At 41.5% G+C, this 26836-nt stretch overlaps 1 protein-coding gene and 1 long non-coding RNA gene across 2 annotated transcripts in view; one reads left to right on the plus strand and one right to left on the minus strand.

Annotated features, from left to right (window-relative positions):
* Positions 1-26836, minus strand: part of LOC123617241 (uncharacterized) — a 46874-nt gene that overhangs the window by 18602 nt on the left and 1436 nt on the right. The window lies entirely within an intron of this gene.
* On the plus strand, positions 3869-19212 carry CBLIF (cobalamin binding intrinsic factor). The gene is made up of 9 exons (XM_074373009.1): positions 3869-3990; positions 5177-5353; positions 6047-6160; positions 6590-6730; positions 8286-8467; positions 12567-12744; positions 14134-14335; positions 16490-16608; positions 18991-19212. The coding sequence occupies exons 1-9, from the start codon at positions 3912-3914 to the stop codon at positions 19050-19052; spliced, it is 1254 nt and encodes a 417-aa protein (XP_074229110.1). The 5' UTR covers positions 3869-3911; the 3' UTR covers positions 19053-19212.

A 26836-nucleotide genomic window follows, 5' to 3' on the forward strand; every position in this document is an offset into this window, starting at 1 on the left:
AAACTGAACGCCATTAATAATTACACTCAGGGAAAAAAAATTAAGAACTAGGACTATCTCGGGAAAATCAGCACCTATAGTCAATGTTGTCCATAAGGAAAAATAAGAAAGCTCAGGCAAAAAAACAGAAATGCAAATATGTCAAAATAACAGAAAGTATCGACACCAAAATTAACCTATGAAACTGAATCCCCATAGAACAAAATTGGAATCGGTCTCTCTGAAATCCCTAACTCTCTCCACGATTCTAGCCAATTGTCAACAATATTCCATCAATATCAGCAAAGACACCAATTTGTATTAGACCTATTTTCCCAAATGTGATACAAGAAATTAGTCTAATTGGTACACCGACATGGAATCAAATAACATGCCATCACAGCATTAAAGTTATTTTCTTTGCGATTCTCATATAATTCTGATTGGATCGAATATCAACTCTCACTTTAGGCCACTATGTTTTCCAACACTCTCCTCCAGTTACTAGCCTCCATTTTTGACAGAGAGATGAGAGTCTCCCAGCCAGTGGTCTCTAAGCAGAAGGTAGTAACACTGCTGTCTGATAGAAATGCCTTTAATCCCAGAGATGGACTTGAAGATCAGTGGAATACCTCTGCTGTGGCATTCCACTAACATTGGCCAGTGAACCTAGCTCTGGCCGCACTTGCATTCTGAGACATCCCTACCGATATGTACAAGCCCAGTCAAGAGTTAGCCAAGGACTGTCAAAACCTATTAGTTAAGAAATGTAGGGTATCTGTGGTTCCTGTTCTGGAAGTTGTTTGCTAATGGAAACAACTGTGTCAACATTAGTCTTGAAGCAACTAGGGCCGTAAGTGATCATTTACAAGAAAATGTCTGTTTAAAGAGAAGGCACACCAAGGGTGCATGGGTCATCTCAGGATGGTTATGAGCGGGCTCTGGAACCCACGGTCAGTGCTATACTGGTTCCCGATCCTGTATGAGATTCTTACTACTGCTGTAACAAATTACAGCAGGTGTACTGGCTTAAAACAAAGGCAAATGTATTCTCATACACTGTTGGAAGTCAGAAGTCTGAACTGGGACTCACTGGGCTAAAGTCAAAGTGTTGAAAGGGCTATGTTCCTCTGGAGCTTCTAGGAGAGAATCTACGTCCTTGCGTGTTCTAGCTTCTGGAGGAATCCTGCGTTCCAAGGCTCACAACTGACGCCATCTTCAAAGCCAGCAATTGTATCCCTCTGACCTCTCCTTCCATCATCATATCGACTTCTCAGACTCTAACTTTCCTGCCTCTCTCTCCCACATATAAGGACCCCCGTGATGACCTTGGGCCCATCCAGATAATCCAAGATAACCTTCTGATCTTAAAGTTGGTTTAACAGCAAACTTAATTCCCATTACCATGTAACCTAACATGTTCACAGACTCCGGAGATTAGGACACAGACCTCTCGGAGGGGAGTGGGAGTGGGGATTCATGTACTGCTGACAGTTTACATATTTCAGATTTAAGCATCATCCTGGGGGGTCATGAGACCTCTTACAAGATCAAGAAGGAGATTGTCATTCTAAGTAAAGGAAGCCAGAAAGAGAAAGAAAAATACCATATGTCACTCATATGTGGAATCTAAAAAAGAAAAAAGAAACTAAAAATAGGACACTAATGAACTCATTTACAAAACAGAAACAGACTTGCAGACATAGTAAACAATCTTATGGCTACCAGGGGAAAGGGGGCAGAAAGGGATAAATTTGGGAGTTTGTGATTTGCAAACATTAACCACTATATATAAAAGATAGATTAAAAAAACCAAATTTCTTCTGTATACACAGGGAACTATATTCAATATCTTGTAATAACCTTTAATGAAAAACAATATGAAAATGAATATATGTATATATATGCATGACTGGGACATTGTGCTGTGTACCAGAAATGGATACATTGTAACTAACTATATTTCAATAAAATTTTTAAAAATTTTTTTAATTTAAAAAGAAAAGAAGAAATGTTATCTTCTAAGGAGCTGTCAGTGTCAGGAGAATGTTGCTCCTTATGGCTGAGCAGGTATCTCTGCTGACTGGGGAGGTTTAGTTGAAGTACAGCGCAGATACACAAGGCACAGTGGTGGGAGGGAGGAGGTCAAAGCACAGAGAAAAATTTTTATGCTTAAATTTTTTTTGTCTTGCTATAAAATAAGAATTTTATTTCATCTATGCAATGATCTGGGAAGGCATCTGTCAGCTGAGGGAGGCTGAAGTGGGATTCGAGGAGGTGAGCAGCCCAACCAAAAAAATGCACCAGGAGCTGCCATGCCGCAAAACAGACTTCACCCGGAGCAAACATGGAGTTTACAGCACTTTATTTTATTGCCATAAGGGGGTGCGCGTGCTCTATGGTGCAGCTGTCCTGCTTTTATCTATTTTCTGCCAACACATGAGCAATGTCAATTTCTTTGTTCGTGAAGCTTACAGAATATCTCTAGCGCATGCGTACTTCTATTTTCTTTGTTCTAAATCTTGTATAATTGACACATGCGTACAATCATTATCTGCTGCGTACTACAAACATGCTGTGATCGTGGCCTTGGGTCCCACGGCCTTAACTCATCTCAAGGACACTGACAGCGTCTCTAAAAACTGACCTTTGAGCAGAGACGTGAAAGAAGTGAGGGAGCCACCGTGAGAATATTTGGAATAAGGATGTCCCAGGCAGAGGGGACAGCAAGGGCAAAGGTGGCTGATAGGGTCAGGGAACAACCAGAGACACTAGACTGCGGAGCCGAATGAGCAAGGATAATAGGGAAGAGCAAATCTGACCCCATATTAGATCTGTCCCTTTAGCCCTAACCCTGTTCTCTGTCTCCTGTGCTCAGTCATGCTGGTTCTGCACCTTTTGTAAAAGAATGTTGCCTAGAGCCTGAAATATACAGGACAGCCCATTCTCAAGGCTCTGACCTTTAAGGGCCTAACATTTTCCCATTTATATAAAGATTAAAAGTTGCAGAATAGAAAATAACCTTTGTCTTATTGGAAGTTTGCAGGGACACCATGACCTGACCTATGCGGACAGCTGCAAGAACAAAGGATTCTGACACCAAGAAGTTTACAACAACCAACCACCCCCCAATCCCCATTTTAGTATAGAAAGAGCCTGAATTCTGACTTGAATGAATGAATGAATGAACAAACGAATGAAAGGTGAGAATTGATCCTACTTTTTCTAATTTACATACTTTAAAAGATAGTATCTGAAAGCCCTGGGAGTTTGAAACTGCTTTCATCCTCAGATAAGGAAGGAGAAACAAAATAATATCTGGAAAACTGCTCCATTGCTTGCCTGACATCAAACAACTTCAAAGAGCCTAGGCTGGACCCCAGGTCATGTCAACTAAATTAACTGTAGAAAGCCAGGCCTCACCTGGCCAATGCTCACCTGAGAGCCTAAAAGGGCGTATTGTAAAGAAAGTGTCTCAGATCGTAAGTGAGGTGCTGCCTCAGGAATCACCCAAAGTTTAGTGACGTGATTGCCAATAAACCATCTGAAGGCTGTCTGGGTGTGAAAAGGCTTAGGAGGAAGTCTCCTTTGTACTCACACATTAGCCAACCTCCCAGGGTTTGGGTAAAGGACACTTTGTCACCATGGCCTTCATCACATACGAAGCCCCAAGTGTCTCATATGACCGTGCTGCCTACAGGTCACCTTCAGACACCTTGGAGGGTCTGTAGGAGGTAAACTTAGATAAGCAAATGGCGATTTGTTCTATCAGGGAGAGAGAGGTCAGCATAAGTGGTTAGGAGTGGCTGGGGGTGGGGAGGAGGGCGGACCATTTCACAAAGAGAAACACATATAAGAAAAAGTAGAGAAAAACTCATAAACACTGGGTCTTGTGAACTGGAGGCGGGTACCGGACAGCAGGACAGAGTGGCATGGCCTGGAGTGCCTTCCAGCTCCTGACCCTTCTCTGGGCTCTGGTTGGGGCCAGCACCCAGACCCGAAGTTCATGCTGTAAGTAGGATGTTTTTTCCGAGAAGGTCAGGGAAGCAGTGACACTGCGGACAGGCAGAAGCCTCAGACACTGATGTCTGCTGATGAGAAAGTGCCCGAAATTAGCAACCACTATAGGAGTTTCAAAATGGGTGAGTCAGGGCGTGAGTGTGTGGGGTTCATCTTTCCTGACTGCAGAGCATAAGTTCTTTGAGAGGCAAGTCTGTGCATTTTGAGAGACTGAAATATTGTTGCAGGAACAATGGTAATTAATGGCTGATGGTACAAGGAGAGACATTCAGTGGCCGTTGTGACCAGGTACCACTATGAGTGGGGATGCTGGGTACCTGCTGAAGATATGTCATATTGCAGATCTTTCGTTCTTTTCATATAGGAGTGAGGAAGGAAAAATGGATGCAAGGATATTAATGGAACCTACTCAGAACAGGATGAAATGCCTGTGAGTTGTTGACTGAAATAAATGCGCAGCCTAAAAGTTGAGTTATGTTTATTTCGCGGGAGGACTCGAGCTGAGATGACAGTCTCTCAGATCGCTCTGAGGGACTGCTCCGAAGAGGTAGGGGAGGAGCTAGGATATACAGGAGCTTCATAGTAAAGACCAGGTAGTTGGAACAATAAAAGATTGCTTGTTATCTAAAGAAAACCAGGCATCTCAAGTTAAAGAATTTAGTGCTTTTCTATGTATGGGAGGAAGCAAACACTTGGGCTCATTGAATTCGTTCCTTTGACAAGCACCTAGCTATCTAGGGCCAGTGTCCTGTCTTTTCTTACTCTGAGTCCCCTCAGGGGGCACCACTGTGAGTGGCTGCAGGCTGCAGAGGCCGGGCTACAGGCTTGTCTTCACGGGGGGGGGGGGGCAGCTGCTGATGATTTGATGGCTTCAGCATTCTTTGTTTACTGATGTGGTTTGCAGTATTTTTCGGTCACAGAGTCTTATTGTTTGACATTACTAAGTGAAAAATCACTTTCTTAAAGATAAGGTTTATTTGGGAAGAGGTAGGGACTAACTGGCCTCAAAAGAAAATCTCAGTGTTTTCTCCATGTCTCTTTAATAATCACCCCTAATGTGGGCATCCTTGGGGATGCCAATGCTAATCCTATCATCTCCTAAAAGAGTCAGAAAACATGTCTTCTGGGAAGAGGGAGTGAGGGTGAGAGGTTTAGTAAATGGCTTTGCTCTTCCCAGCTGTCCCCTCGGAAGATCAGCCCTTGGTTAATGACATCCAGGTGCTCATGGAGAGTTCGGTGACTGACTCAGCCTTCCCAAACCCCAGCGTCCTGATTGCCATGAACCTGGCCGGAGCCTACAACTTGGAGGCCCAGAAGCTCCTGACTTACAAGCTCATGGCCAGTGACACAGCCGGTGAGAAGCCAGAGTCCCCTCTGCATGCTCTCTGAATCTCCACCCCCAGACCCAACTCCATGGCCCCCCACCCCAGCGCTACCTGTGATTGAACCTAAATCACCCAAACACCTTTCCGTACGCACCTGGAAGGACATACGTGTGAAGTCAGGGCGTTCACAGAAAGCGTTCTAGAGTAGATGTAAAAGACAGGCTTCCGGGTCTGGCTCCACCACTTATTCACCCTGTGACCTTGAACAGGTCCCAGATCCTGAGCAACCTCACTTTCCTCGTTTGCAAAATGCAGACGATTCTAATAACAGTAACACTGATAGCAATAATAACAATGATGAAAACAAAAGCCTTGTTCTGCCTACCTCTCAGGAGCTGCCTTGAGGCTCAAGTTAGACAATAAAGTTAAAATTATTTTGTAACCACACATTTTTCTACATGAATTTGTATGGGCATTCTTGCTACTTTTGTAAACAGATACCAGGGATTCCCGAAGGAGTCGTCAAGTTACACAGAGGCCACAAGATTAAACATTCCTTCTGTATTTTCCCATACTTCTTTCCTCAAGAAAGATCAAAAATTACCTAATCACATTATTGTAAAAAATCAAAATGATCTGGAAAGAAACAGAGAGCTCAGCCCTGGCCCCTGGTGCTCTCCTAAGAACAGCTTTGTTTAACAATGCTGTCCTCTCCTTTACAGACCTGACCGCTGGTCAGCTCGCCCTCACCATCATGGCCCTCACCTCCTCCTGTCGAGACCCCGGGGACAGAGTATCCATCCTACAGGAACAAATGGAGAACTGGGCACCTTCAAGTAAGACCTCATCAGAAGGGAAGGGGAAGTGAGGCAAATGGTCCTTCCTGAGAATTTTAAATCTATAAAGAAAAGGATGGGAGAGTGGAAGTCTAGGAAGAGACACAATGTACCTCCACTCAGTTCCACTCTGCTAGTCCCATGAGTGAGACATCCACTTCCAAGCCAGTGGACTGGAAAAGACCTCTATCCCAGGGACACAGACTTACGACATCACCTGAAGACAGCCACACCCCTTTTACTCTATTGTCAAACCGCATGACATTCTCATTCTAAGACCATGGAAGTTCTCTCTGACCAATATGGTATCTTTCTTTTGGGACAGGTTTTCTGACAACTTCAATGTAAACGCTTTGGCTTTTCCTTTTTCACAAATACATTCCCTGTGGGGAACATTAGTCTTCTGAAAGCCCTCTCTCCCCTTCCAAGGCACCGATGACCATGCGTCAACCTTCTATGGACCCAGTCTGGCCATCCTGGCGCTGTGCCAGAACAACCCGGAGGCGGCCTTACCGACAGCAGCCCGCTTCGCCAAGACCCTGCTGGCCAATTCCTCTCCCTTCAATATGGGTGAGTAGGTCACCACTTTCAAACACTGCCCTGAGCCAGGACCATCAAGGGCACCGAAGCACTGAGATGGAGGGGAAAGTGGGAGAGGGGAGCTTTCCACGGAGGAGGAGCTGAGGACCATGAAAATGTCTATAGATAAGAGATACTTAGCAAATATTTCTTGGACCAGTGAATTAAGGAATAGATGAACAAAAGAAAGTGAAACACAGAAACCAGGACAATGCTTGACACATCTGGCAGGTACAGAATCTCCACTAGGAATCATAAACATGTTGCCGAACTCGGGAGCCATCCCCAGATAAATGATTAAATTATTAAATCAGTGTCTAGATTCAGCCCCACCCTGAACGCTTCCACACTCTATTCTTCTCAGTGCTTCCCCTTACAACATCCAGACATTCTCTTTCTATTAAACAGCTGCTCTCTGAACCCTAAACCCATGATGCACCCCTCCCAGGCTACACTAGAAGCATCTTGTTCCTTTCTTCTGCAAGCCCTTGGCTGCTTGCGAATGGAAGCTTTATCCTCTACAACACCATCCTTCTGTCCACTCTCCTGCGCCTAACGATCCCTTCTGTGTATGACACCCTCTCTGAGGGCCACCGCATCCCCCCATTCGCGGTCATCTTTTCTCCCCTGCCACTCTCTAAGCAACCGCATGGCTATTTCACCCCTTATGCGTGCCTCATCAGCAACCTGGCGCATTTCAGGCTCTATCAGACCAACAGGAGGGTACATATTTACTCAAGTACCTTCAAACAGACTGGCCTCTGTTTCCCAGCTGGGACCTCAGGCATCCCTGCGGCATCTCTGCCAGTTCAGGAAATATGGACTTCCTTGAAACACCGTCAGCCTTAATGAGGTTATGCAACTTTCAGTTGGAGATTAGGGTGGGGAGGAAAAGATCAATGAAAAAAAAAAAAAGCCATCTGGCACATCTTTGATTTGTTCTGGTCTCATCAGGCAAGAGTTTGCTCATTCAGTTCACACATAATAAAAATGAAATAGCCAGAAAAGCCCCTGTGCTGGGTCCCACGGGGGATGCAGAGCCCCCCACCATCCAAGAGCTCACGTTGCACAGTAACAGCCGGGAGTGCCGAGACTGGAACCCAGGTACAGACAGCAAAGGCTAAAGGAATCCAGGAAAGAGACCACGCCCACTGCGCTGGGATGACCGAGGAGGCTTCACTGAAAGGTGGTGATGGCTGGGCGTTCAAGAACTGCTGCCATCTTGAAAGATAAACACTGGGCCAAGAGAAGTGGGAGTGAATATACTGCTAGTCTCTTTAATTCAGAGCCCAAGCTGTGGAGTCATACAGACTGCATTCAGGCCCCAGTGCTGCTACTTACTAGCTGTGTGCCTTTGGGCAGTTACCTAACCTCTCTGAGCCTCCATTTCCTTATTCCTTAAATGGAGATAATTATAGGTCTTCTTTCACAAACTGTCCTGAAGGGTAAAGGGGATAATGTACCAGGAACACAATAAGCACACAATGGATGTTACTTGTTCCCCGCTGTGCTTGTGGTGGTCTGATTCCCCCGCTGTGATCCACAGACACAGGAGCAGTGGCTACCTTGGCTCTGACCTGCATGTACAACAAGATCCCTGTAGGTTCAGAGGAAGGTTACAGAGCCCTGTTCGCTCAGGTGCTGAAGAACATCGTGGAGGACATCAGCACGAGGATCCAGGACGATGGCATCATCGGAGACATCTACAGCACTGGCCTGGCCATGCAGGTGAGCGCGCCGCCGGGGCTCCTCGCGGGGTCCACGCCGGTGAGCCTGGGCTGCGGGACGGAGAGACCAGGCTTCTGCCAGTGTCTCCGGGGAAGGCCAGCCAGTGTGACTCGGGCTAGATTCCTTATGGCACCTGTGCATCAGTTCCTCTAGCAGCAAAATGCAGGTAAGTGTTAATTTCCCCCCTACCTCATAGACAAAGTATAAAAACTAATAAACATGAACTCTTCTCCCTTACGAAAAAAAGAGAAATAAATAAATCCAAGAAACGTATTGGTCTATTATTAATAATGATCAATTTGTTCAAAATAATTATAGACTATTGAGAAGTTGAACATATAAAAAATAAGGATATTAAATTAGGTTCTCAAAAAATTTTAAATCTTCTGACTCCATCTTGCCAATCAAGTGTTCTTTTATTAGCCAGTTATCTTGATCCAAAAAAGGCGGGACTGTGGTCAAAATGATTAATGAAAATAATCTAAAGCTGACTGGACAGCTAATCTTTGTCAAGCTCTTTTATGTCTCAATCTCATTTCAGCCTCACAAAGAGCCCTAACATGGCAGAGCCAGGCGTGTCTGGTCATCAAGTCCGCACTCAGTCCTGTGAGTCCCTAGTGTAGATTCTCGGGCTTGGATTCTATAAGATGCTGCTTGGTATCACTCCAAATACAACCACACACACAGATACACACAGACACACAGACACACACCCCTCCCCCTCTGTTGATTAGGGTAGCCTCCTCCCATGGAAGACACACCTATAATACTGGGGAGAGAGAACCAACTAGAATGAGAAATTAAAGGCCAAATCCTTCAGTCCAAACTAAGAAATCTGTGCTCCAAAGGCTCAAAATGCCCTATGGGATTAGTAGAAAAAAAAAAAATACATCATGACCTTCCCAACTTGTAAAGCCCAAGAAACAAAGAATCATAATATTATTTTTAGTAAACTAAATCAGACTGAGAAAGACAAATGCTGTGTGATGCCACTGAGACGTGGAGTCTAAAAAATAATACAAATGAATGAATACGCAAACCAGAAACAGACTCCTAGATGGAGAAAACAAACCTGTGGTCACCAAAGGGGAGAGGGAAGGGAGGAGGGACAAACCAGGGCATGGGAATAACAGATACAAACTGCTGTGCACAAAATAGATCAGCAACAAGGATACACTGTATAGCCAGGGAGTTATAGCCATTGTCTTGTAATAGTCTATAACGGAGTAAAAGCTGCAAAAATACTGAATCACTCCACTGTTCATCTGGAACTAATATAATATTGTAAATCAACTATACACACATCAGGTTGAAAATAAAGAAGAAAAGAAACATAGTCATGGAGTTACAATGCCAGCTCTACACCTAATTTGGCTCTGGACAGTGCAGACGGATGGAGACTGGTTTGATGTTGCATACGTTAAAAATTAGCAATACCATGTACAGTGTGGTGACTACAGTTAATAATTTTTACATTTGAAAGTTTCTAAGAGAGTAAATCTTAAAAGTTCTTACCACAAGAAACTATGTGGTGATGGATGTTAACTAGATTTATTGTGATCATTTCACAACAGGCACAAATATCAAATCATTACGTGAAACAAGTATGTTGTATGTCAATTTTATCTCAATTAAAAATACTTTTTAAAATTCAAATTTAAAAATTAGCAAAGGGCATAAACAGACTAAGAAATTAGCTCATGTTAAACACACGAAGTCCCCTGCTCCAACGTTCCATAGGAACAACTCATGAACACAAAGCCACTTTCTACATCATGTCGTGGTCAATGAAAGTTTGCCATAGAACAAAAAAAAACACCGTTTCTATGGCTGAGTCATACAGGAGCATTCCCAGGGCTCAGGTCTAGAATGCTCTGTGGAGGAACAAAGGCAGTCTGGAAGGAATAGAAGACAAGCTTTATTTATGACTCTCTTAAAATAACCTTAAAATAACCTCAGTGCCAGACAGAGAAGTGTTTGCTTTTGCTAATTTGCTTTCTGAACTGTGTTTGGGGTGTTATCACCTGCGGGGTGCACCCTGATAAGCTGTACCTGGGAATTAAAGCTGTTCTTTGGAAAAAGGCAGGACCACAGCCAGATAGCAAAGACCACGTGGATGTCATGTCAGTTAGAATACAGAACCTCTCCCTCCCCCTCATGGCTCACAGCCACAGTTCACCCAGGCAGTCTGAAGTCTGAAATCACCAGATGTCTCACATATAACCCTTATCTAATCTAAAATGTTCTGTTGTAGAAACACAAAAGCTTCTAAGGCTGTGACAACTTGGGTTTGAATCCCAGATTGGCCATCATCTTAGGCAAATAATGAATTTCCCTGAATTGCATTTTCCCTATAATAGCAAAGGCATAAAAAAAAAAAAATCAGGCTCAGGGAGGGGTTTAATAATTGTCTGTGGTCTCTCCCAGGAAGAGAGGTGACATTAAGCTTCCTTTTCAGCCTTCACTCACCCTCTCCCAGCTGGCAGTGCCCTTCAAGTGGCCTAGGCCACTCACATTGCTTCCCAGATGCACTTAGGGGCAACTTCCCCTGTTCTGGAATTCCTCCTCTTTCTTCCATCAATATTCCAATGCTTTCAAGGTTCTTCTTCTGACAGTAACTCAGCTTGGAGAGATAAACTTCTTAATGCAAAGTTATTAATGACTTCTAACAGTTAATGCATTACTCCTCTCCAGAGGGTTGGTGTGGGTAATGTTTTATCCCAATGGGATCCATCTTGCTTGGTGGGATTTGGAAGGTGACTGTATGGCAAGTGGACAAGATATGGTAGCTGAGTACCTACCTGATGCCCTGTGACCAAACTGCCCTGTAAAGTGACTCTGGGAAGAGCCATCATCATGGTTACCGAGGTGAACAGTGCCTGTCAAAAACCTCCTGGTTGCTCATACCACCGCCTCTAGCTTACAGAGCCATTTCTAGATCCCCTCTCTCCTCTACCACATCCGATGTGAAGCTTCAGGTGAATCAGTCATCAGCAGTTAACGCTGATCCATTAACACGCCCTTGTGGCTGTGCTCAGCACAACCCTAGAGGGAGGGAGGTGGTGAGGACAGCTTCCACATCACACGGGACCAAATGCTTCTGCATAGCATCCCATCTGAATCCCCAGGGACCACCCCAAAGGTAGGCAGGAATTATGATGTCTATTTTACCCATGAGATACAAAATTCAGCAAAGTAGGATGACTTGCTAGGGGTATTAATCAAGACTCTGCAAATAACAGAAACCCAAATAACTTTTGGTTAAGAAAAAGATGAGGCTTCATTATTTCACATTAACTGGGGGAACCCAGGGCTGGATTAGGTGATTTCAGGATTAATCAGAATAAAGGGCTCAAATCATGATATCAGCAATCACTCTTTTATCATCTCTCAGCCCTGGTTTTGCTCATTCTCTTCTGCTGGATGGCTTCTTCCAAGTGACTGAGAAAGATGGTCACCAGCAGCTCAGTGATTACTAACCCCAGCAGCGGGACAAGTGCTCCCCTCTTCCAGTGTCTGTGTGTCAGGGAAGGACTCTGATTAGTGCGTGTGCCCCCCTAGTCACTGTCAACAAGAAGATGGCCCTCTGTGATCAGCCCTGCCCAGACAGTCAGTCCGCCCTTGTAGCCAGGGTTGTGGAGCTTCTGGCTGACAGTCCTGACATGGCCACCAAATGTGGGAAGAGTCCACCAAAGGGCATGCAGTACAACAAAAACCCACAGACGTCTACTGCCGGTGGGCGGCCAGGGTGTCCTGGACTGGGGCTTCCCCGAGAGCTGGCTTGTCTCAGCTCTTGCCCTCATTCTGCGTCCAAGAACTGTCAGTAAACACAGCCGTCCCAGTAGCACTCCCTGAATCTGAATGTTGCCCAGACATCTGTTGTGTGACTACTACGTGATGGGCACTGACAGACACACGCGATGGGGACACATCTGTAGAGAAGACAGATGTTGTCCCCAACTTTGTGCAGCTTTGGTTTTGGACTCTGGTGGATCTCAAAGGTTAGTGATCAAGTCTATCCCTTAGGAAGGCCAGCTCTCAGCTATGCCTAATCTTTCTCTCTCTCTCTCTCTCTCTCTCTCTCTCCCCCCTCTCCTAGGCGCTCTCTGTGTCACCTGAGCAGCCTAGTAATGAGTGGGACTGCGAGAAGACCATGGATGCTGTACTCACGGAGATTAAGGAGGGGGTGTTCTACAACCCCATGTCCATTGCCCAAATCCTCCCTTCCTTGAAAGGCAAGACGTACCTAGATGTGCCCCATGTGTCTTGCAGCCCCGGTAAGAACTCTTAACCTCTGCCTCTCCCTTTGTCATAAAGTGGCAACTTACACCAGGAATGATATGGGGGGCCAATTTTAAGTGGCATAAGGGCTTTCTGTATCCATGACTCCCAGGTAGGCAGAGCCACATCTGATTTCTCATCCCCAGGAGCTGTGTGCCAGCACGCAGCCATGCTGCCCTGCCCTCAGACTTCAGCCCCCACGCACACATTTACTGAGCGCTTCTACACAAAGCATTTCATGGGATGCTGGTGGAGAGAGAAGGTCTATGAGCCTAACAATCAAATTATATACAACTGCATTTATTTGACAAAGCTACTAAACTTAATGCAGTGTCTTATCATATCTTCTCTTTACAAAGTCAGGAGACAGTAGGTAGACATAAACTACACTATTTGAGAGAATGAAATAGGAATAGAAGTCACACACAGTGCAAAAGCAAAGAAAGCGTGACCAATTATTGAGTTTGTCTGGGAGGCTTAGGAGAAGAACAGAGCTGACCTGGAGATCTCAGTATGAAGCCTGTGTGCTCACAGCACATCAGAGAAATGGAGTGGAAACCTGGCATTTTACCTTTTTACTTGAAATACCTATATTTTATCCAATTACAAATATAATACAGAAATACTTAAAATTCAAACACCACAGAAATGCACATTTAGAAAGTAGGGTCCTGCATGAAAATTTTATCATTCCAGAGATAGCTAGCCTTTGGTACAGATTTCTCAGACTCTTCTTTCCAAGCAAATACTAACATAAAGTGTTATTCATTGTATGTTGCATGGACTTCCTAAGATGAGCAGAGATTAGTAAGCTCCTCGTCTGTCTCAGGACAGAATCCACCGAGACCACAGTTAAGCAACCTGACCCCAGTCATACCACACACAGTCATATTCACCTAACTCCCTGGGCTGCTTCCCAACTTTAACAAGGTGGCCATGAATTTCCTCCTAGGATTCTACACTAGTTCCCCAGGTATTCTGTTACATGGTCTGAAACTTACTACCTCTGCTCCCAGATTCTTCGGGTTAACAAAAGTGAAAGAATTAACAAAAGTTAATTCTTCGGTTAACCACAAGTGAACAGTGAGTACCGTGTAAAATACAGGACTAAAGGCTCGCAATTCTCCCTTCGGGTTACAAATTCTTTTAACAAAATTAGTGTTTGTTATAAAGCCAGCTGTCAGCCGCCAGCTCTGATCAGCTCTCCAGAATGGAAATGAGAGCTTCCTAGATCAAACTAGTTCCTCAGAACAATCCACAAAGGACACAAAATCATGATCGTTTCTTGACATGTTTTCTGGGATGAGTTGCCAATAACAGAGATTTTGCACCTGAACTACAAACCCCGTAATCTTTAACAAATTTGGCCTCTCTGCTCTCCACAGATCACGAGGTGCAACCAACTCTATCCAACCACCCCAGCACTGTCCCCACCTCAGCTTCCAACATCACCGTCATATACACCATAAACAACCAGCTGAGGGGCGTGGAGCTGCTCTTCAATGAGACCATCAGTGTCAGCGTGAGAAAAGGATCAGTGCTGCTCGTGGTTCTAGAGGAGGCACAGCGTGAGAATCCCAAGTTCAAGTGAGTGCTACAGGTGACAGTCGCCCTGTCCCCGAGACCAGCCTGAATTCCATTCTCTCTCTTTCCTTCCTTCAATTTCTTACTTTTTTCCTTCTGATGACTTAACAGATCTTTACTTAATAGTCCCTTGAGGAGTCTGCAATCTAGTAACTAGGCAAGGCTCTCATAGAAATTAAATCCTACAAGTCAATGTATGATGGAATTTTCAAAACAGGAACTCAAAGGAGAGAGAGCCCTTGGTGGCTCAGGATAGTCAAGGAAGGTTCGTGGCTTTGGACCACATGCAAAGAATAGCTACTATACCAGAAGATATGGGAGGATGGGATTCTAGGAAGAGGGGATGGTGAGAACAAAGCATTGGAGGCAGGAGTGAGCAAGGAATTTAGGGTCAATGAGTAGACCAGCTTGACTAGAGAAGAGAATACAGGACCGAATTAAGTGAGGGATGTCTGGAAGGATAGGCTGTGTGATATTGTAAAAAGCCTGAAATGCCAGGCTAAGGAGGTTGGACTTTATGTTGCATTGCAAGTTTTGAGTGAGGAAAGTCATGTTGCAAAATGTTAATTGGGTTGGAGAATGAGAGACAAGGAGGAAAGTGAGGGCGTGACTACAGGAGTGAAGCTGTGAAGTGATGAGGACCCCATCGAGGATAAATGGACTCATCCCAGGGAAGACTCCCCAGGGCTCATGTGTGACTGGATGTGGGGGTCCAGAGAAAGAAGCTTCAAAGCTATTGATAGGAGTGTCAGAAAGAGAGAATGTCCTTCAGGCAAAAACACAATTCATCCAAACACGTTTAAATGTCAGTACTTGAAACAGACAGAGAAGGCAGCTTTGTAGGATATAAGGGAAGTTCTAGAAAAAGAGGGCAGGACAAGCAAAAGAGATTGTGTAATCGTCTAATAGAGGGGGTGGCTGAAGTTAAGGACCATGTAGTAGGTGGCAGATAGGATGCTTCCAACCAAACCATGAGACATACAATTATGCCCATTTTACAGCTCCAACCACTTAGACCCAAAGAGGTTAAGTAATATTCTGAAGATCACATAACGTGTAACTAGCAGAGTTGAGATCTGAACCCAGATTTCACTGACTCTGAAGCTCGTGCTCTCCTGTCCGATCAGGAAAGGCAAGAATATAGAAATAAATCACAGAGGAGCACATTAAACTTTGAGGAAAGTTTATCGTCTGTAAAAAGAGGAAGCAGGAGAGAAATATGGAGAGGACCAAGCTAGAGGAGGAGGAGAGGGGAGATGCCAGGTTTTGGGAAAGAAAAGAGGCGATACTTTCAAAGGCAAGATGGCACTATCCAAATTCTTCAGAGACGTCCAGGAGAAAGACTGACAAAGGCCAAGGAATTGACGATTGAGCGACATGGGATCTATTCCCCAGGGGTAGGGTAAGTATGTGCGTCTGTTGCTCCTGGCCACCTCCAGAACTTCCTTGACTTCTGTACAACAGGCCAGGATGAAGATCGCATTTCAAGAATACTTCATTTTCTACAAACCCTCGGAATATACTTTACTTCTTCTCTAAGCTTAGCTTTAATTTTGCCTGACTTTTCTTTTTCTAATTATAAATGTAATAAAAATATACATAGTAGGAATTTTGAGGGGGAAAAACATAAAGAAAACAGCATCTCTATAGTGTAGCTACCATATAATCACTGTCAATATCTTTTTATAATTTTGTTGATGTTTTCAATAATTTTTTAATAATTTTTTCTCCATGTGTATTACAAATAGTTGTGGTTCATAATATACACAGGATAGATATTTCTTACACAATGCATGTACCACATTTCATTTAAAATTATTATTGCATGCATTTTGCATTTTCCCATGTCACTGAAAGGTATCATTTTCATAACTGCAAAATATTCAATCTTGGATATTCATCCCATCACTCACCTAATTTTTTGCCCATTGTTTGACATTTACATGTTTTAAATTTGCTTATTGATTTTTTTGAATCCATTTATTTTTATTTAACTCCAAGTGAAGTAACTTCATGCGTATTGGTTATTTACATTTTCTCTTTAAACATGACTTTTCTGATCTTTAAAGCATTTAGAATGTCTCTGTCCCTTCGTCTTAACTTCTTATTGCCTGATTTAAGATGAGGTATTAATTATATCTGATTTTATTCTTACAGATTTGAAACCACAATGACATCCTGGGGACCTATTGTCTCTTCTATTAACGGTATCACTGAAAATGTTAATCATAAGACATATTGGCAGTTCCTGAGTGGCACAACACCTTTAAATGAAGGTGAGAGACAGGAAGGACTGAGGGCAATTTGACTGTAGCCTCCACAATTTGAAGGCTACAGTCTTTCAACTCCTTATTTAACTCATTCATTCATTTAATCAATAAATAATTATGAGGTTGTGTGTGTATACACTGTAATTGCATGTACAGTGGCTACATATGTATGTACATATGCAAATAGACTATGAATATATATACAGTCATGATAGGTAGATGATAGATAGATGATAGACTGCGTGGGTGAATATCTAAAATAATTTTTTTTAAATCAAGAATCCTGGGGTGAGAAAGAATAAATTGGGAGTTTGAGATTTGCAGATACTACACTACTATACATAAAATAAATAAACAACATGTTCCTTCTGTCTAGCACAGGGAACTACATTCAATATCTTGTAGTAACCTATAATGAAAAAGAATATGAAAAGGAATATATGCGTAGATAGATAGATAGATAGATGATTGAAATATTATGCTGCACACTAGAAATTGACACAACATTGAAAACTGACTATACTGAAACGTGAAAAAAAAAAAAAAGAAAGAAAGAAAAATTGACACTGAAAAATAAAAAAGAATCCTAGCTCTGCTCTGAGCCAGTGGGAAAATATCCAGGAAACAAGTGGCCAGACCTACTTAAAGCAATAAGAGTTAAAGAAGGAAAAAGCAGATAGTGTGAGAAAGACCAAAAACAAACAAGCAAAAACAACAAAAAAAAGTAGTATGTGATCTAAGAAGATCACATTGGGATTAAAAAATTAAACATGTGTGTGTAAAACAAGAGAACAGGGAATTCATAGCCAATGGGAAATAAATGTGAGGGATAAGAGTAACAGCCGTTTATGTAGTAACCTTATCTTACTTCACACTCGCATCACCTCTGTAGGTGTCAGTGACGGTCTTTTTGCAAAGACACTAAGTCTGAGACGCATGAGGGGCTTGCACGAGTCACTGCTGTGGCCTGTGACAGAGCAGACAATCACGCTCCAGATGAGTGTGCTCGGGACCACAGCTTCCTCCAAATCCATTCTTCGCCTTCTTTTGTGGTATTTTTTGTTTCGTTTTGTTTTGTTTTTAAATTTCCAAAAGGAGGAATGTTTGTGGGGGAAGTGGGAAGAATAAATCCAACTTCAGCAAAACCTTAACATTCTTTAAAATTTTTGCACAAATCCTGAAAGATCCTCTGACTTAGAAGCAGCACCGGTCTCTGGTTTTGTCTAAGGATGGTGCTGCTGGTCAACCTGATGCTAATTCCCACTGTGCGCAGTGATGTGAGGTCCATTTAGTCATAGCAGAGCCGAGACTGGGGCTCTGTCAAGATGCTTCACTATCCAAGATTACAGAGGCATTTTTTCTTAGAGCCCATCATGGATTGAACGAAATCTGGCCAGTCAGAATCTGTGGAATTGCAGCAAAGCATGTAGTAAACATCTCTGAGTCACAGAGGCTTCAGTTAGAAGCCCCTCCTTGTGTTTTCTAGCTTCATTAGGGAAACAGTGAATCTTCTCTGAGCCACAGTTTCCACAGCTATCACATGGAAATAGCGAAAACCATTTCATACGTTATGGTGAGGATTAGAAATGATGTGTTTGAAGTGAGTAAGTACAGTGTCTCTCGCACAGCATTTGTTTTAAAATGCTGATCATTACGGTTATTAGCTCTTCTATCGCCTTCATCTCCAGAATTGCCCCGGGAACTCCAATCAGGCGGATTCTCAGGTCTGCCAGTTACTTTTCTTCTCTGTCATTGTGGCTACTTCAGAGTTAAGCATGGATATTGTCATCATCTGTCTTTCCTGCCCAGAAAGAAGAATTCTCAACCCACCAATCTTCTTTATTTCTTACAAAAATCTTCCAGAGTGAACACGAGTTCCTGCCTTGGATGCTCTAAATTTGGCTTAAATAAGCCATTTTAATAATAACCACCGTTTACTGCACATTTATTATGTGTCAAGTACTGACTTAGACACTTTGCAGTCATTGTTTCTAATCTTGAAGATAACTGTTCAGCGTAAACGCCAGTAGTACAATTTTATGTATGAGGGAAGGAGTCTCGTGCAATCTTTTTTTTTTTAATGGAGGTACTGGGGATTGAACCCAGGACTCATGCATGCTAAGACTGTGCTCTGCAACTGAGCTATACCCTCCCCTCATTGCATGATCTAAGGGGCTTGCCCAAAGCCGTGCTCCACATGACAACTGAGAGCCTGCAACCAAGGACCCCCTGAATCTCAATTCCATGCTCCTTCCATACAAATTAAGCTGCCCATTTCACTCTACGGAGGTTTTGCTCCTCCAGCCAATCTAATGGGCTGATCCTATGGGAGGTGGGAGTGGTTATAGGCACCACAGTCACCTCATGTTCTTCTCTGCTCATTTCCAGGAGTTGCTGACTACATACCCTTCAACCACGAGCACATCACAGCCAACTTCACACAGTACTAAGGAGGAGGCGGGGTCAGCTTTGATTGAATGTCTCCAGAGGACAACTGGAAATTTTTTTCACATCATTTCAAATCTATGAAAAAAAGTGGATCTCTACAACACTACCATATTCCTGGTTAAAATATAGGAACTTCTATGTAAAATAAAGGATGCAAACTTCCCTGGAGTCTCAACATCCATGAGCCATGAAAGAAAAAGTCCAGCCTCTCGCAGCAATGACCATTTAAAACCAGGGTGAGGTGAGAGGAGGGAGCCTGGCTAAAATTTTTGGAGGTCATTCTGACTTTTTTGATTAATTTACGACCACCATCTTTTATTCTATAAATGAAATGATATTTTTTTAAAATTCCTATTTTTATTGCTTATACCAAGTACTCCTTTTCAGATCACCTAGTGTAAACATATATACAGACATACATACATGAAATGACCCAAATTATCTCATATGGAACTCCCAGGTGGTAAATGATGAACTAGGTAAATGATCTTATATCATAACTTTCCCCTTCCATTTCCAACATTTGTTCTGGGTAAAATATATATGTTATATAATTTATATATATATGTTTAATATATAAACATAATGTACATTTAATATATAATATAAAGTTAACATATATTTTATATATTAAATGTAGTTATATTCCTATAACTGTACCCCATAATTAATACATATAATATTTTAGATATTAAATATAGATCTGTGATCTCACCCTATCCTATCTATATATATAGTGAAGTTATAGATCTTTGAAAGAAAAATTTAAGACACTCAAACTAAACTCTGCTTGTTGGAGTCAACATTGGTACAAACTTTCTAGAGAAGAATATGAAATTTTGTTATCAAAAGACCTGAGATATACTCACATATCCCATCTCCCCGCCCCTAGAAAAATCCCAATTCTGAAAGTTATAGAAAGGGGGAAGTCGAAGGGGATACAGATATACAAGAATCAAAATGTCACCTGGGACGATTAGAGAATAAATCTTGGATGTGCAGCCACAACATACTTCCTAACATTGATCCCCGTAAGTGGACAGACTTAACTGCCCACTCACATGACTCCCTTCCTGGCATCTCAGAGCAAGAACCTGCTTTCTGGCAACAATCTGGTTCCCAGGAGAAAGAGGTGTGAACCACACCAGGTCCTCATCCCCATCACAGCTATTAGGTAAAGGCCAGGACTGTCACTGTCATGGAAGGAACACTCAGAGTGTGCTGGATAAGTGCTTTCTCATAATATATCAATGTAAGCTGTGGGAAACAACGGAAAAAATCTGTATGTCCAACAATACAGCAATGCATAGGTAAACCCTGGTGGGTCTTAAAAGTCACTAAAATTCACCTGGAAGATAAATACTTGCTGATGTGAAAAGACAGCATGATGCATAGCCCAAGGAAGGAAGCCAAGGACACAACGTTACAGGGCCATCCATGCTGGAGCTGGATGGCGGCCATCCATGCATAATGGCGACTGATTTTTGTTTGTTTCTCTCTTTTCTAAGTTTTGTCCACTCAATACATAATAATTGAGCAACTGGAAAATGGAGAAACAAAATATTTTACACAAAGATGACGTTTTCTTGTTTAACAATAAACTGGGCAATCAAAGGAAGGTGTTGGGGGTGTGGGGGGGATGTGAGTCCCACACTCAGCTTTTGCTCTAATGATAGAAATTAAAGGAACAATGGATCTGCTATGACGAGTTGCAATCCCGCTTTGAGGAAGTGTCTTAATAAAACGTAGTCTGTGAGCGCTTCCACCGCCCCGCGCGCTCTCACCGAATGCTTGACTGCATTCAGTTAGGGTTTCAGTGATTATAATAAGCGCTTTTATGACCTCTAGTGGTCATGGCTGGTAAAGGCGAAGATACACAGATCAAAGGAACAGAATAGAGTCCAGAAATAAACCACACTTATGTGGTCAATTAATCTATGATAAAGGAGACAAGAATATACAATAGGAAAAAGATAGTTCCTTCAATAAATGGTGTTGGGGAAACTGGAGAATTACCTGCAAAAGAATCAAACTGGACTACCCTCTTCTACCATATACAAAGATAAACTCAAAATGGATTAAAGACTTAAATGTAAGACCTGACATCAGCTTTAACAATAAATTTTTTTTGACTATGTCTCCTTCTGCATGGGAAACAACAGCAAAAATAAACAAATGGGTCTACATCAAACTAAAAAGCTTTTGCATAGCAAAGGAAAGTATCAACAAAATGAAAAGGCAGCCTACTAAAAGGGAGAAGATATTTGCAAACGATGTATCTGTTTAATATTCAAAATACAGAAAGAACTCGTACAACTCAACATCAAAAAAAAAAAAAAACCTGATTAAAAATAGCCAGAGGACCTGAGTAGACATTTTCCCAAAGAAAATATACAGAAACCAACAGGTACACGAAAAGATGCTCAACATCATTAATCATCAAGGAAATGTAAATCAAAAGCACAATGAGATATGACCCCGCACCTGTCAGAATGACCATCATCAAACAGACAACAAATAACAATCGTTGGCAAGGATGTGGAGAAAATATAACCCACATGCACTGTTGGTGGGATTGTAAATCGATGCAACCACTATGGAAAACAGTATGGCGCTTCCTAAAAAAATCTAAAATAGAATTGCCATCTGATCCAGCAATTTCACTTCTGGGTATTGACCCAAAGAGAACAAAAACACTAATTCAAAAAGATATAAACACTCTGATGTTTACTGCAGCATTATTTACAATAGCCAAGATATGGAAGCAACCTAAGTGCCCATCAATAAATAAATGGATAAAGAAAATGTGATATATATATATATATATATATATATATATATATATATATATATATATATATATATATATAAACTGGACTATTATGGGATAATGGAATATTACTCAGCCATAAAAAATGAAATCTCGCCATTTGTGACAACCTAGATGGGTCTAGAGGGTATTACAGTAAGTGAAATGAGTCATAAAAGAAAGACAAATACCACACTTGTCTGTGGAATCTAAAAAACAAAACTAACAAAGAAAACAAAATGGAAACAGACTCATAGATACAGAAAATAAACAGGTGGTTGCTAGAAGGGAGGGGTGAAATAGGCAAAAGGAATTAGGAAGTACAAACCTCAGATATACAATAAATAAGTCATGGGGATGTAATATACAGCATAAGGAATGTGGTCAATAATATCATAATAACTTTGTATGGGTCCAGATGGTTACTAGACTTACAGTGGTGATTATTTCATACTGTATGTAAACATCAGGTCATTATGTAGTATACCTGAAACTAACATAATACTGTATGTTAACTACAGCTCAATTAAAACAGTTTTCAATACAAAATAAAATTAAGAGTATGCAATTGTATTTGCCTTTAATCAGCTATATGAATGACCCGTTGTAAGTTCATGATGGAAGATAACACACTGATAAGAAGGTAGAACTAAGTACTTGACTCTTCCAGCCCTTTCCAACTGGAAGCCTATAGTTCTTTGAAATAGAAAAAGCCTTGAATCTTGCTCAGAAGTGCAAAAGATTCTGAGATTAAAATGAAAAAAAAAAAAAAAGAAGAAGAACAAGACTTCTGGCCAAGAAAATAAAACTGGAAAGAGAGAGAAAATGGAACTTAACAAAAACAATTTTGTCTTGAAGACCAAAAAAGCAAAACATATCACAATGTTTTTTGCAAAGTGCAAAAATGAAGAACTTGATCAGATATATATAAAAATGTATAATAAAGTAAAGATAATTAAAACAGTGTAGCACTGGTTTCAGAACAGAGAGAACATGTGGATGGAATAAAATATAAAAAGGAACCCCCTAAAAATTATGTGGGAATTTAGTACATGATAAAGTCACATATTAAATGAGGATTTTTCAATTTGGAAAAGAATTATGTTAGATCTCTACCTCTGGCCCTTCTCAGCATATCTGATTTGAGTCAAAAACTCTTAAGAAAATTACTGGCAGATTTTACTGCCCCTCCCCCAAAATGTAAAGGACATAGTGGAAAATGAAAAAAATAATAATTGAAACATATACAGCCAAACAGGAGCTAACATACTTATACATAACAAGCAGTTTTGAATTGATAAGAAAAAAATGAACAGTATGACTGAAAAATAGAGCAAGTACACAGGGGGAGCAAATCACAAAAACAGAAAAAGAGATGAAAACAGGTAAAAATATATGAAACAAAGACATGAGAAAAGGTTCAACATCACTAGTTATTTTTTAAAATGCAAACTAAGTATAACCAGCATGTAAGTTAAATTACTATGTAGAACTCAGAGAATGCGATCAGAAATCAACTTTAGTTCCCCCTGCTACTCCTTACCCAAACCAACTCTGTAAAGCTGCATCTTCTCATTACTCTACAATTAAAAAAAAAAAAGTTGTGTTGTGTTGTACTCCTAGTCAGGAAATATATTGCTTTCAGTAACTAAAGTGTCCAAAACTGTGTAATAATCAAAAATTTGAATTTCATTTTTTAATTGAAGTATAGTTGATTTACAGTATTAGTTTCTGATGCGTAGCATAAAGATTCAGCTATACAGTTTTATATATACATATTCTTTTCATATTCTTTTTCATTATAGGTTATTACGAGCTACTGAATGTAGTTCCCCATGCTCTGCAGTAGGACCTTGCTGTTTGAATTGCATTTAAAGGTACAGCTGCTCCCCTCTCCCAGCTCAGCCCTGCTCCAGCTAGAGAGAGAGTCATGAAAACAAAATGGAGGCATGGCAAGGGGTATCTGTTTCCTCACTTCCGCATTTACCAATCACTTAAGGTCTTTTCTGCCCCGACTTCTCACCTCTGACCCCTTTGCAATGGCTTACTGTCACAGCACCTGTTATGGGTTGACCTGTATCCTTCTCTCCCCCCAAAAAGTGTGACTTGGAGTCCTAATCCCCAGCTCCACAAAATGCAGCCATATTTGGAGAAAGGATCTTTACAGGGGATGTTAAGTTAAAATGAGGTCATCAAGGTGGGCCCTAATCCAACAGGACTAGCGTCCTAATGAGAAAGGAGGAATTTGGACACACGACAGATACACACAGAGAGAAAATAATAATGGAGAGACACAGGGAGAGGACGGCCATTTACCGGCCAAGCAGAGAGACCCGAACAGGTCCTTCCTCACAGCCCTCAGGAGAAACCAGCCCTGATGACACCCTTCATTTCACGCTTCTAACCTCCTGAACTGGGAGGCAATAAACTTCGGTTTATTGCAATAAACCCACTCCGGGTTGCTTTGTTACAGCACCCAACAGTATTGACTCGGATCCGGGTATAGTTTAAAGTATACTCTCCACCTGAAACTAACACTGTAAATTGACTACAATTCAATTTTTTTAAAAAATAAGAATTAAAAACATTTCAATTGTGCAAAATATCTGACCAAAACAAAGTATCTCTTCATTGCAGATAGACTCGCCGCAGCCCCCTACTCTGATCCACAGGATGCTTTGATCAGCCTCTGAACACAGACTTCCCCAAGCATGTATCGACACCAGCCTCCTTCCAAGTGCAGCGAGCCCACACCAAGCTCTCTAAGTGGCCCTGACATGTCTCTCACTAAGACTGAAGGCGCATCCCATCCCTAGCTGGTGGATAGAGGAGGTGAAACTCACAGTACACCAACTCTGTCCAAAGAAGTCTTTCTGCATTTTTCCAAGGCTTTTTACAGGATGAGAGTAGGTGGCTGAGAATTGCAAAGCCAGTTCCTACCAGCTCCTTTGGAAGTCCTGCCTGGGAGGCCCAGCACCTCACTCTGTCGTATGGGGATTACCACATACCTTGGGGCCTCAGGCAAAACTGAGTCAGAAGCAATTCTATTTTAAAATCCTGGCATAAACATAACATTGGAGGTGGAGAGGGTATAGCTCAGTGGTAGGGTACATGGTTAGCATACATGAGGTCCTGGGTTCAATCCCTAGCACCTCCACTTAAAAGTAAATAAAACTAATTACCTCCTCCCCACTAAATAAATAAAAATTAAGTGATGTTATTCAAAAACAACATAACATTGGGTGTGGTTTTTCACCTTTTGTACTGGCAGAGCTCTAAAAGAATGACACCCTTTCTCAAAAAGGGTGTAGACAAACAGGCACTCTGACACAGTTGGTGAGGGCCAATTTTGCACAACCGTATAAAGCAAGATGATTTTAAATGAATGTCCCTTTGATCTGGTAATTTTTCTTTGGAATATGCCCAAAAGAAATATAGAAACAGTACCAAAACGGTATGTATAATGATGTTTATTACAGCGTGGTCTATAATAATAGACTTGTCAATAACTTGACTAAGTCACAGTTGGTAATCATTTATTATAGTGAAACCATTCATATGGATACCAGGGGTCTAGTCTGTGAATGCCAAGACAAAAGCATGAGCAACAGCTGGCATTGTTCCCTCTTCTTGGTCAAACAATTAGGAGTTGATCCATTCCTCGTGCCTGTTGAGTTACACCATGTGAAATGCTGGGCATAGCTCTCTTGTGAAACTTTAGTAACTCTCTAAGTTGGGACTGACTCTAGTTTAGCTTTAAAGCTCTGGAATATGGGGGGGGGAGTAAATTGGGGGTTCAGGATTTGCAGATACTAACTACTAAATATAAAATAGATAAACAACAAGGTCCTACTGTATAGCACAGGGAACTATATTCAATATCTTGTAATAGCCTATAATGAAAAAGAACATGAAAAGGAAAGATAGATAGATAGAGAGACAGACAGACAGACAGAAAGAAATATATATCTGAATCACTATGCTGTACACCAGAAACTAACAAAACAATGTAAATCAACTATACTTCAGTTAAAAAGAATAAAAATAAAGATCTGGATTATGTGCAGACACATGAGTTTTTCTTATGGCAAAAAGGTAGATGCTCAATAGACATTTGTGGAAAGAATGAAGACTTCTCTATGCCTTGTTTCCACCACTCTCATCTACAAAATAGGATTCTAATAAGATAATCTATGTGTAGATGAAAGCCCTTTGTAAACAGCAGATGACTCCAATATTTCATTATGGAGTTATCGATACAAACGTATATAACGTACATTGTTTTCCATTGTGGCAAAAAAAGACGGTACTACTGCTCTCTTACAAGAGCTCTACACATCTGAAAGCTAAATTGATAAAGAAGCTAACATTAACTAGCCCCTCGAGAAGTTTCTGTGGGATTCCTGAAGTGAGGAAAATCTTTAGTCATTTATTGCATTTTGATATTATGGTTAGAATCTGATACGTAAAAATCCATTCTTTTTATTAAAATGAGAGTGCGTGCATGCACACACACACGTGTGTGTGTATGTGCCATTTAGTCAACAACTAGAACTGGGACTGGGCTACAGTTTTCTGTTATCTCTTCATTTTAAAATAAGAAGATTAAAAACTGAGGTGCTAGATAATTTTTATACAGATGAGGAAAAAATATAAATATCCCAGTAGACAGAAGCCTGGATAATCCAGAAACAATGCCTCGTACCTGTGCTCTACTTTTTAAATTTTCAAAGTACTCATAGAGCACTGATTCCCAAACTTGAGTAGGCATTAGAATCACTGGTGGAGATAGTTCACAATAGAATTCCTGAAAACCCCACCTTTAGAGTTACTTAGTAAGTGAAAATCAGCTATTTACATTTTTAACAAAGTCCTCAGGAAAATCTGAAGACAAGCTTTTAGGAGATTTTAGCAAACTCATGCCAATAAAAGTCCATCAATGTTCTTATCCCAACTTTGCACCATACTAGCCATGTA

The sequence above is a fragment of the Camelus bactrianus genome, chromosome 10, assembly GCF_048773025.1.
Source record: "Camelus bactrianus isolate YW-2024 breed Bactrian camel chromosome 10, ASM4877302v1, whole genome shotgun sequence".
Lineage (NCBI taxonomy): Eukaryota > Metazoa > Chordata > Mammalia > Artiodactyla > Camelidae > Camelus > Camelus bactrianus.